This window comes from Bombina bombina, chromosome 3 (assembly GCF_027579735.1).
Source record: "Bombina bombina isolate aBomBom1 chromosome 3, aBomBom1.pri, whole genome shotgun sequence".
Taxonomy (NCBI): domain Eukaryota; kingdom Metazoa; phylum Chordata; class Amphibia; order Anura; family Bombinatoridae; genus Bombina; species Bombina bombina.
This window is the reverse complement of record NC_069501.1, coordinates 407010228-407023323: the sequence shown is the minus strand read 5'-3', so window position 1 is coordinate 407023323 and position 13096 is coordinate 407010228. Positions and strand designations below refer to the sequence as shown.

The following is a 13096-nucleotide window of genomic DNA, read 5'->3' as shown; positions in this document are numbered from 1 at the left end:
GGCTCAGACCAATCTGATCTATAAATCACTGGTAAGATTAGAGTTATTTTTAGCCCGGTAGTCCTAAGAGTTAGATCGGCTGTTAAATAAAAGATGCAAGTGTTATTGATTCCTGACTCTGGCTGCAACTTTTTAAATTAACACATAGGCCATCTTAAGTAGCATTACACAGCAATGATTAAAGGGGTTGGATGGACCCGCCTAAGAGTTAGTGCAGCCGTTGTTCAGTGAGCATAGTTTGAGCTAAATGATTCTATCCTGGGTGCAACTTATTGGCAGTCTTAAGTAGTGCAATATCGCTGATTGAAGGGCTGGATGGAATGCGGGTCCCCCCAGACTATGGGCCCTCGGTCAGTGACCTATTGCCCAATGGATTAGTCTGCCCCTGTATCATAGCACATTTCTGATTACCAAAATTTTTTTTATTTTTCTGAATTTTTAAAAGCAAAACAATAATCTAAGTTTGAAAAGAGCATTGGGCAAAGTGAGGAATGGATAAAGAAGAAAGGAATATGCAAGTAAGAAAATGGACAAAATGGTAGGGAATAGATATAGAATTGTTAAAGCATATGGTGTTGGTCATAATTTCAAAAATTGCTTAAAGCAGCAGAAGAATCCAGAATAGAGAAACACCTTTAACCTAGGAATACATTTCTTGTGTTAATGTTCTCACTGTGTAGTTTCTTGCAGTTTTGAAACGCTTACGCTTACCAGAGGTATGAAGAATGAACAAACACACGAGCCCAAAGAAAATCATTTTGATTGGTGGTCAATAACCACAAAACCAAAAAGAAGTCACAAAAAATATTCTTTTCTTGTTTCGTTGTGGTTTCTGCAGAAGAGAAAAAGTGAACAGAATTAATTTGCAAGAATGTACACTTTAAAATCATAGAAAAATAGTTTTGAAATAAATTAAATAAGAACAATGCAAAGAGTTACATTTAACTAGACATGAAAACCTTAAAAACTATTATGAATAGAAAAAACAGTTTATAAGTATTATGAAACATTGTATTCACATTTTAAAGTGTATCTGTACATTCCATTTTGTTCAGACAATACATTTCCTGACTGATTTAATTTTTAATCCCACCAAAGTAGCTGGAGTTTAAGATCTCAAAACTGTCACAAAGTGAGTTTTTTTTTTATAAAAGGATCACATTTATTAATATCATTGAGATTTAGCTCACTAAACAGTCAAACTAATAGCTCCTTAAATGGCCATTAAACACATTGCTTAAGCGCTCCCATGTGCATGATGAGAACGGGTCGCCATGCAGATCTCCTGTGAGCACATCACAAACCATTGTCATTGTGAAGAGGGATTGCCATTCTAATGCTGTTATCGGTGATCCCCCTCGCTGCAGGCCATTATTCATGGTGGTATAGTTGGAGGCACACCCAAGGCTACATGGGAGTGTCAATGAGGTCATCACAAATGTGTGTGGTGACATATAGGGGGCAGGACCAGCAATTGTCAGGCAGTAAAGGGAACTGGATAAAATGGATGGGTTTTCAACCCCTCATTCTTAGACCCTTAGTAGTCACAGACCTCCAAGACCTCTAGTTTGTAAGATAATCCCCTGCTCTTTTAAATGGTCTTGGAAAGCCACAAGCCTTAAACATTTTTTTAAAATAATTATATTATTATTTATTATAATAATAACAATTTGTCATGTCTTTAGACCCCTAATAATTTTATAGCTGACAAGACCCTTTATTAAATAAATATAAGAATTGTATTTGTATAGCCAGGTAATCACTGAGGTAACAGTGATCACCTTGCAAGAAAAAAAGTTATTTTAATTTTTTACTGGCACAAAGGGACCCCTCTCGCATGTGGCTACCCTTAATTACAATTTAGTAAGGTGATTACAGTAACAACTATGGTCACCTGAACATTTTCAATGTTATCTAACAAAATCTAACTGCTAGATTACGAGTCTTGCATTATGAGTAAAAAGCAGCGTTAAGGCTCATAACGCTGGATTTTTACTAGCGCTGCTATTACGAGTCTTGCAGATTTAGGGGCACTGCACACTTTTTTGGCCTTACTGCAAATCAACTTATGCAGTTTGCGTATAGTTTATGTTCAATGGGACTTCCATATTACAAGCTTGTCCTGGGAGGCCAAAAAGTGAGCGGTACACCCTATCCCGTCAAGATTCGTAACGCATTCTCAGTCAGTAGTTATGAGTTTTACACTACAACGCTGTAGCATAAAACTCATAACTAAAGTGCTAAAAAGTACACTAACACCCATAAACTAATTATTAACCCCAAAAACGAGGCCCTCCCGCATCGCAAACACTAAAATAAAAATATTAACCCCTAATCTGTCGCTCCCGACATCGCCGCCACTATAATAAACATATTAACCCCTAAACCGCCGCACTCACGCCTCGCAAACACTAGTTAAATATTATTCATCAGCCAATTGGAATTAAAGGTGAAAAAATCCGCCAATAGGATTGAGCTCGCATTCTATTGGCTGTTCCAATGCCCTGCAAAAGCCCCTTTTAAGGGCTATTGGTAATTTAGTTTAGGCTAGGTTTTTTTTATTTTGGGTAGGCTTTTTTATTTTGATAGGGCTATTAGATTAGGTGTATTTAGTTTAAAGATCTTGTCATTTGTTTTTTTAATACAACAAAAGAAAAGGGGGCGCCCTTGAGAGTATCTATAAATGGTAATATGTAGTATATGAGGTAGCTTATATGTTACCAATAGAAATGCACTTTTCAGTATAAATGATGATACACTGATTCAGTAGTAACTAGTATATATGTTGTGGACAGAGTAAATAGATGTTAACCTATACAATTTGATAATCACAATGTTAATAGGACAGTTGTATCTCACTCAAAACTAGTATATACGTTGTGAACAGAGTAAATAGATGTTAGCCTAAACAATTTGATAATCACAATGTTAATAGGATAGTTATATCTCACTCAAAGATAGTGGTTAATGGGTGACAATGATCACTATATTGTCCTTTATAAAGGTCTTGATAGTAGAATACCAAGGCAGCAATCTGTAGTGGTCCAGACCAGGATCCAATTAAGCAATCTAAAATATCAAACAGAGACAGATGCGCCACATGGCCCAATATTGTAGTTTCCAAATTTATGTAGATTTTACTATATAGTTGAACTCACATGTATTGGAGCACCTCAATTGGTGCAAATGACACAGTCTGGGATCTATAACAGTCACCCAGCAGACCGGCCTCTCGAGTTGTTCAGGGTCTGTGTAAAATAGAAAACACAAAAAAGCCTATATGGCCTAGTATTGTATGACTAGAGTGATTTCACACCAGATAGTAGTATAAGATTTTGAACTCACATTTGGTGAAGCATCCCCAATGATGCTATAGAGACAAGCTGGGATTAATTCAGTCACCCAACAGACTTAGCTCGTGGCATACAGCATGCAATAGTCCTCTCAGTGGTCTTTAGGTCAGTGATATCCTCAGATAAAAACCAGTTCATAGGCAGCAAGTGTTTATAGTAAAAGTTAAAATCACTTTAATAAAATAATATTAAATTGCGACGCGTTTCTCAGTCTCAGACTGTTTCCTCATGCCTGAGGAAACAGTCTGAGACTGAGAAACGCGTCGCAATTTAATATTATTTTATTAAAGTGATTTTAACTTTTACTATAAACACTTGCTGCCTATGAACTGGTTTTTATCTGAGGATATCACTGACCTAAAGACCACTGAGAGGACTATTGCATGCTGTATGCCACGAGCTAAGTCTGTTGGGTGACTGAATTAATCCCAGCTTGTCTCTATAGCATCATTGGGGATGCTTCACCAAATGTGAGTTCAAAATCTTATACTACTATCTGGTGTGAAATCACTCTAGTCATACAATACTAGGCCATATAGGCTTTTTTGTGTTTTCTATTTTACACAGACCCTGAACAACTCGAGAGGCCGGTCTGCTGGGTGACTGTTATAGATCCCAGACTGTGTCATTTGCACCAATTGAGGTGCTCCAATACATGTGAGTTCAACTATATAGTAAAATCTACATAAATTTGGAAACTACAATATTGGGCCATGTGGCGCATCTGTCTCTGTTTGATATTTTAATTTGTTTTTTTATTTTCTGTAATTTAGTGGGGGGGTTTTGTAATTAAGCTAATTGTATTTAATTTAGGGAATTGTATTTAATTTAGGGAATTTATTTAATTGTAGGATTAGGTTAGGTGTAAGACAGGTTAGGTTTTATTTTACAGGTCAATTTGTATTTATTTTAGCTAGGTAGTTAGTAAATAGTTAATAACTATTTAGTAACTATTCTACCTAGTTAAAATAAATACAAACTTGCCTGTAAAATAAAAATTAAACCTAAGCTAGATACAAATGTAACTATTAGTTACATTGTAGCTAGCTTAGGGTTTATTTTACAGGTAAGTATTTAGTTTTAAATATGAATTATTTAGTTATTAATTGTAGGTTTTCTTTAGATTTATTTGAAATATATTTAAGTTAGGGGGGTTAGGGTTAGGGTTAGACTTAGGGTTAGGGGTTAATAACTTTAGTATAGTGGCGGCGACGTTGGAGGCGGCAGATTAGGGGTTAATAATATTTAACTAGTGTTTGCGATGTGGGAGTGCAGCGGTTTAGGTGTTAATATGTTTATTATAGTGGCTGCGATGTCCAGAGCAGCAGATTACGGGTTAATAAGTATAATGTAGGTGTCGGCGATGTTGGGGCGGCAGATTAGGGGTTAATAAATATAATGTAGGTGTCGGCGATGTCGGGGGCGGCAGATTAGGGGTTAATAAGTGTAAGATTAGGGGTGTTTAGACTCAGGGTTCATGTTAGGGTGTTAGGTGTAAACATAAAATGTGTTTCCCCATAGGAATCAATGGGGCTGCGCTACTGAGCTTTACGCTACTTTTTTGCAGGTGTGAGACTTTTTCTCAGCCTGCTCTCCCTATTGATGTCTATGGGGAAATTGTGCACGAGCACGTACAACCAGCTCACCGCTGACTTAACCCCTTAATGACAACTGACGTACCAGGTACGTCATGCATTAACAAGTAGTTAATGACAATGGACGTACCTGGTACGTCAGTTGTCTAGGAGAGTGCTGGAAGCGATCGCAATCGCTTCCAGCAGCTCTCAGGGTATTGCAGTGATGCCTCCATATGGAGGCATCCTGCAATACCTTTTTAGAAGACTCCGATGCAGAGAGGGCCACTCTGTGGCCCTCTCTGCACCGGTAGTTCGTTGGTGGGTGGGAGCGCAACAGGGAGGTGGGTGGGCGGCCCATCGCTACCCGGCATCCGGTTCCTAGAAGTGCAATGTGCACGCCGGGTGCCGGGAGCGTGCGGGGGGCGCGCGTGCGCGCGCATTAGCTGGCCACTGACACCAATGAGGGAAGAGGGGGGGGGGAAAGATTTTTTTTTTTAAATCATATAAAAGGATCTGGGAGGGGGAGGGGAATAGGGGTATTGTGGGGGGCTGCTACACTACAGAAAACCCCCCAAAAAAGAAAAAAAGCAAAAAATACTTTTGTTTTTGTGCAAATTGGGTACTGGCAGACAGCTGCCAGTACCCAAGATGGCCGCAATTAGATAGGGGAGAGGGTTAGAGAGCTGGGGGGGGGGATCATGGAGGTTGGGGCTAAGGCAGGAGTCCATCACAGCTAAAATATTTTATTTTTTTTATAAAAAAAAAAACTCCTTTTATTTAGTACTGGCAGACTTTCTGCCAGTACTTAAGATGGCGGGGACATTTGTGGGGTGGGGGAGGGAAGAGAGCTGTTTGGGAGGGATCAGGGGGTGGGATGTGTCAGGTGGGAGGCTGATCTCTACCCTAAAGCTAAAATTAACCCTGCAAGCTCCCTACAACCTACCTAATTAACCCCTTCACTGCTGGGCATAATTTACGTGTGGTGCGCAGCAGCATTTAGCGGCCTTCTAATTACAAAAAAGCAATGCCAAAGCCATATAAGTCTGCTATTTCTGAACAAAGGGGATCCCAAAGAAGCTTTTACAACAATTTGTGCCATAATAGCACAAGCTGTTTGTAAATAATTTCAGTGAGAAACCTAAAATTGTGAAAAATGTAAAGTTTTTTTTTTATTTGCTCGCATTTGGCGGTGAAATGGTGGAATAAAATATACCAAAATGTGCCTAGATCAATACTTTGGGTTGTCTTCTAACAAAAAATATATACATGTCAAGGGATATTCAGGTATTCCTGACAGATATCAGGGTTCCAATGTAACTAGCGCTAATTTTGAAAAAAAGTGGTTTGGAAATAGCAAAGTGCTACTTGTATTTATGGCCCTATAACTTGCAAAAAAAGCTAAGAACATGTAAACATTGGGTATTTCTAAATTCAGGACAAAATTTAGAAACTATTTAGCATGGGTGTTTTTTGGTGATTGTAGATGTGTAACAGATTTTGGGGGTCAAAGTTAGAAAAAGTGTGTTTTTTTCCATTTTTTCCTCATATTTTATTATTTTTTTTTAGTAAATTATAAGATATGATGAAAATAATGGTATCTTTAGAAAGTCCATTTAATGGCGAGAAAAACGGTATATAATATGTGTGGGTACAGTAAATGAGTAAGAGGAAAATTACAGCTAAACACAAACGCTGCAGAAATGTAAAAATAGCCATTGTCATTAAGGGTAAGAAAATTGAAAAATGGTCCGGTCATTAAGGGGTTAAGCAGCACTGGTATTGGAGTGCGGTATGGAGCACAATTTTGCTCTACGTTCACTTCTTGCCTTTAAACGCCAGGTTTGTAAAAGCCTGTAATACCAGCGCTGTAGGAAAGTGAGCAGTGACAATAACGTGCAAGTTAGCAACGCACCCCTCATAACGCAAAACTCGTAATCTAGCCATTAGATTTTTATTTAATTATATTTTGGTTGCAGCTCTGGTGGGTTTGTTGAAATATATATAATTTGTGTTGATTACACAGAGCATCATGGCTTACAATATCATTAAAATGTAAGCAGCAGATTACTGGATGGAAGCAAGTGCTGGGAGCTCTGCATGTTTGAGCTACAAATAACGCTTATTCACCATTTTACACCGCCATCCAGACCCCCACGTTATGTGTCTTGCTAGGAGACTTTGAAACTGTCATCGCTAGCCGACTTTTTGAAAGTGAAGGGCATCACATCGGCCCTAGCCCCCAGGAGCAATTTACGATACCCTTGTGGTCCGCCATATTGGCGCATCAGCTAAGTTATCTTGTGCGTTGTTAAAATTGATTAACACCTGACTAGAACCCTGCTTCATGTTGTTGGAGTGACTGCACCCCCTACCAGCATAATAACACCTAATCAGTAGACGGGAGAACATTACCCACGTGGCAATGACTTCAGGAAGAGACCTTGCCGAGACGCTACTAGCAACTTTTGCAACTAAATTTGACCACCTACTTAACAGCTGTGAGAAACTAATACAAATGGCCCATATCGCTGGCCGACAATGTTTTCCAGAGCCAGAACACCAAGCAAAATGCCCTGCACTAGAACCGCAAGCTCTGGATAGCGCTAGTTGCTTCATGATTGTCCGGCATCCTGACCAGGTGGAAAACCGCGGCGACGCAACTCCCGAGCCTACTAATGCCCGCGCTGCTCTACATGCGCTGGGTGGAGATGACAGTCTCATAACTTCCGCTGCACAGGGGAGCAGACAAGTAACGGCCATTCTTACCCCACTACAGGAAACCGCTTTGCAGAGGGCCCCGAGGTCGGTCCCAAGAGGCGACAGCTACTCTGCTGTTGTACTACTACACTTACTGCAGGTTACAGGGCAGACCTCCTTTCATCTACAGAAAAGCTGCATCCTTCTCAGGCGTGGGTGCCACATTCCATCCCGGGCTGGAGTCGGGTGATCTGCTTATATTCACAGTTCGCTGTTCCAGCTGACTGAATAGCGATGTGGCTGCATGAATGGATATCTACATCTAGCTGCGGCACAATTGTGGAACCCCACGGCTATGTACCAGCAAAGGTCTAGTTTAAATACAAGTGAACTTTCGTATACACTACACACCTTTCTTCCAATCAAACCTGCACTATTTATTTTGCCTAACCTCACGAAACTGGCTGAAAATTATCAATATCTAATGTCACAGTCAGTGTTTTGAGAACTCTGGAAGGCTTTCGAATGGAGACTGATCACTGTCGGTTCTAGCCCTGTTGGCTTTTATGACTTGTTTACTTGTCTGGTTTATTTACCACAGTTATGTACCAGCAAAGGTCTAGTTTAAATACGTGTAAACTCACATATTTTGCATACTCTACAAATCACTTTTCCAATAATACCTACATTATTTATTCTGCCTAACCTCACAAAGCTGATTAAAAAACTCCCAGAAATGCACATTCAGTATCCACTTACTTGTTAACCCTTGACAGGCTACATATGAATCAAATTCTTTTTATATATTCACACCAAAATTAGAGCAGCTACATATCATGCTTGTTTTTGTTCTGTTTTCTATAATGTTCACTGAGACTGCCCCCTTAAAGATCCAACTAAGCTTACTATCCTCAGGCTTGCCATAAACATAAACATTCTCATGCAAGTATAGCCACACACGCAAAGGCATACAGATAAAGAGTTCTCACTGTCAGTTAACTTAGCGTAGTGGGTTCAGAATCAGCTCTACTTATACCTATAGCTATCATGTTTTATAAACTATTACTCTGCTGGGTTAAACCTCTAGGGAATATATTTAGCAGGTAGCATTATGATCATTATGATTTTGTGAGGAAAAGCCTTTAAACTACATCTGCCAACTCTTAGATTGTCCCTGCAAACTGTTCCCTCTATGCTTGTCTGTACATGCCACATCAGCCTGTAAGATCTGGACACTCGCATACACCTTACATGCTTTTGGTCAGCGACTGGGTGACTGCACACATTCTTAAACCTACACTATCTATTTTGCCCAACCTCACGAAACTGGCTGACAATTATCAGTATCTAATGTCACAGTCAGTGTTTTCAGAACTCTGGAAGGCTTTCGAATAGAGTCTGATCACTGTCGGTTCTAGCCCTGTTGGCTTTTATGACTTGTTTACTTGTCTGGTTTATTTACCACAGTTATGTACCAGCAGAGGTCTAGTTTAAATACGTGTAAACTCACATATTTTGAATACTCTACAACTCACTTTTCCAATAATACCTGCATTATTTATTCTGCCTAACCTCACAAAGCTGATTAAAAAACTCCCAGAAATGCACATTCAGTATCCACTTATTTGTTAACCCTTGGCAGGCTCCATATGAATCAAACTCTTTTTATATATTCACACCAAAATTAAAGCAGCTACATATCATGCTTGTTTTTGTTCTGTCTTCTATAGTGTTCATTGAGATTGCCCCCTTAAGGATCCAACTAAGCTTACTATCCTCAGGCTTGTCATAAACATAAACATTCTCATGCAAGTATAGCCATACACTCAAAGGCATACAGATAAAGAGTTCTCACTGCCAGTTAGCTCATCGTAGTGGGTTCAGAGTCAGCTCTACTTATACCTATAGATATCATGTTTTATATACTATTACTCTAATGGGTTAAACCTTAATGAATATATTTAGCAGGTAGCATTATGATCATTATGATTCTGTGAGGAATAGCCTTTAAACTACATCTGCCAACTCTTAGAATGTCCCTGCAAACTGTTGCCTCTATGCTTGTCTGTACATGCCACGTCAGCCTGTAAGATCTAAGATCTGGACACTCGCATACACCATACATGCTTTTTGTCAGCGACTGGGTGACTGCACACATTCTCTTATCAGGGGAGCCAGGTTTGAACTCTTGAGCTACATAACTCAGTAGTTACTAAGATGTCCTCCCTACTCTCTATTGCCCTATCAGATAGACCCTATTAAGTAACATGCCTCTGACAGCATATAGAGTCCAACCTTTATACCTTATATATTCTCTTGACCATACCACTTATACTCGATTACGAATTGCACAGCTATGATCCTATTCCGCCACAGTGCCAAGGCACTCACTCTTACTCTCAAATCTATGGGGACGATGGTGTGTTTAGTTTAGTGTAGTTTACTGTCATGTCTAGTTCAGTCCCAGCAATGTATACAAGTATCTCAGAAAGGTTGACCCAAGTCTCCCTTATTGAAATTTGACAACTCTTTATTAATATAAGTGATCCAACGATATTACTAGCTGCTTATTGTATTGTACTCATGCCGCACTAACTCATAGATTATTCTGGGGAATGGGCAGAAATGGTATGTATAGGTATGTATACACTTGTTGTGTCCCCCCCAACCCTCCCACTCTATCCCTCCCTCTTCCCCGGCTTCCCCTCCTTCGCCTCCCCTTACCTCCCCCGTTTTATGTTATGTGTCTGTTTATTCCCCCACCCCTTTCCATTCTACCTGTCCCTCTCCCCAGTTCCCCCCTCCCCCTCTGCTCCCCCCCCTGTTACATATCTGTTTGTTTGTTAATAATGCTAAAAACCCCAATGTGGTGGTGCAGATCCATATCTACTAGAGCAGTGGTTAACTGCTGAAAATTCTCGAAGTTATATGTATGTTATTGTATGAAATCGCAGCTGCTTGTATTGTCTTACCTACCTTTTTGACTCACCCTGCGAGGTGGGCTGGAGGGGCATCTTGTAACTTTGCACCCCATATTGGTTATAAATAAAAGTTAAAAAAAAAAAATGTAAGCAGCAAAAAAAAGCAGCTACGGGTTTAATGTTTCTGACTAAAACAAGGGTACTTTCATTTTTTTATTTTGCCCTCTTTTAAGTCTGAAAATGAAGTTTTCCAGTTCTGTGAATTGGAAATACATATGGCATTATTCAAAACCCCTCTTGCCTGACTGTGTTTAACTAGTCTTAGCAGAGTTAATCAGATAACAAACTGCCAGTTCAGTTTTTTTTTCCACTAAATGACTGTGGCCATGCTTTTCTACTCCAGGAAAATCCAAGAAATAATTTCAGAAAACAAGGTGTTAATCTAGTCTAAAAAACGTCACATACTGTTGCTATAATAATCCATTGCTAGTCAACAGAAAAGTCTTGTAGTTACCAGTTGTTTAAAGATCAAACTAACCTACCCATTAAAGCTGATGGCAGCTTTAATACAATAGGCATTGCTGTCTTAATGATGCTAGTTGCTAGTATTATTGTGATTGAGATGTTAATACAGCTCTGGTACTGGGGTTCCGGTTGCTAGGGGTGGGGGGAGGTTAAAGTTAGTATTAGTTGTGACAGGGTTACAAGAGGTTTGGGTTTTCAAAAGATCTCCCTAAAATAGTAAGATGACCAATATCTCACTATTTTAATCTGTGGACATACCCCCCCCCCCCCCCATTTATCAAGCTATGTATGAAGCTCTAGGGGCTGATCACACAGACCGCAGCTTCCTAAGCAGTACGCCAGATATAAGCTGGCAGATTAAATCACCCTGGCTAGATTTGCACCGGGGTGATTGCCAATCCCCTACTTGCGCAATTGGGCTAGCAAGAGCAAACGCATGTGCAATGTTAACAAATAATGGAATTTATGAAAGGCGCTATTACAGCTGAGGGCAATTGCTTCTTTTGATATTAAAATTTATAAAAAGGTATTAATTACCATGTATCACATATATAAACTTCTATGGGTTATGTTAAATACTTTAAATGTATGATAAATCACAATCTGCAAGTTAAAACATTTAAATGAATATTTAATTAATGTATGGTACAATAAAAAATAAAAAACGAATAGCAAGTTGTGGCCACAACTATATTACGCTTATATAAAAACATTAACCATTTTTAGATAAAAAGACAATGCTGATCTAAATGCTGAATCTAAACGTTGTATCTATTAGTGACTGACGTAATTTCAAAAGTGCAATGTGCAATATAGAATTTATACAATTAAATTTCCCTCTGTTGTACAGAACAATAAGAATAAGGATCGTTTGTTACAAAAAAAAAATATTTTTGATTCTAAAATGAAGCAATAAGTTTCAAAATGTCCGTGTATATATTTAATCCTGACAAGCAAACAGTTCACAGTTCCGATGCAAGGAAAGGCAGGGAGAGATATCGATAATTAAAATTAACAGACTTCAGCTGACGCGTTTCCTGCCTTATTGGCAGTTCATCAGTTCTCTGATGAACTGCCAATAAGGCAGGAAACGCGTCAGCCGAAGTCTGTTTGTTTGCTGTGCCTTGTCAACATTTTTAATGCAAGTATAATAAATATATTTTATTTTAATTATCGATATCTCTCCCTGCCTTTCCCTGTATCGGAACTGTGAACTGTTTGCTTGTTTTCATAATTCAATTTGAATCTTACGGGTTCTGGAGAGCCCCAGCAGCGCCGGAGCTTGGAGCAGTCTCACACCTTGCACTAAACAGGTGTGTTACAGAGGCGGCACGGTGAAGTCCACTACACACTGAGAATTGCTTCACAGATTATATGCTATTTGCAAGAATTTGAATTTGGACTGCGAGCATTGGTATTTATACCTTTACGGTGGGCTTCGGAAGAGTGTGGTGGGTCCTTTGTTCTTTCTTAATTGGATGTTACACGTATTTTCATGCTTGATTGGTGTTATCCGCAACTGTGGGGTTCCTGTTTGGAATTGTTTACACCATTAGACAACTAACTATACTGTTATTTACGGATACTGGTAAAGAACGAATTTTCCACAAACTCTTGTTGATGTTTCTTGATATATTTAATCCTGGTTCATATCGATATTTGAGATGTAACCATGCAAATTTTTAATCATCAATGTTGATATAAATAAAGATAATCTCCGGAATAGGTGTAGTCAAATATCAAGGTATGAAAAAGTTCATAAAGTGCAATTCTTAGACCCGTGAAAATAAGTAGGTGAATATCCTGTAAAGTGTGCAATGTACAGCTACGTTAATAGTAGCTTCTTTGCTAGTGTTGTGATCCAGTTATAGTGGTGACTTCCTTATGAGTTCCTAAATGTTCAGTGTTAGATGAAAACTTCAGCTGATAGACAGACTTACCTGGCTGTGATCCCTGGCCAACGTTATGCTGTATGCGGCAGAAGTACTCACAGTTGCTTCACTTTCTGTTGTAGCTAAGGTCC

The 13096-nt window shown here is 39.1% G+C and overlaps 1 protein-coding gene across 1 annotated transcript in view; it reads right to left on the bottom strand.

Annotated features, from left to right (window-relative positions):
- Nucleotides 1-7205, bottom strand: part of LOC128652366 (polymeric immunoglobulin receptor-like) — a 90159-nt gene extending 82954 nt beyond the window's left edge. The window contains exon 1 of the mRNA XM_053705304.1: nt 7190-7205. Coding sequence (XP_053561279.1) covers nt 7190-7205 — 16 coding nt within the window. The remainder of the gene's footprint in view (nt 1-7189) is intronic.
- Nucleotides 7206-13096: the final 5891 nt, after the last annotated feature.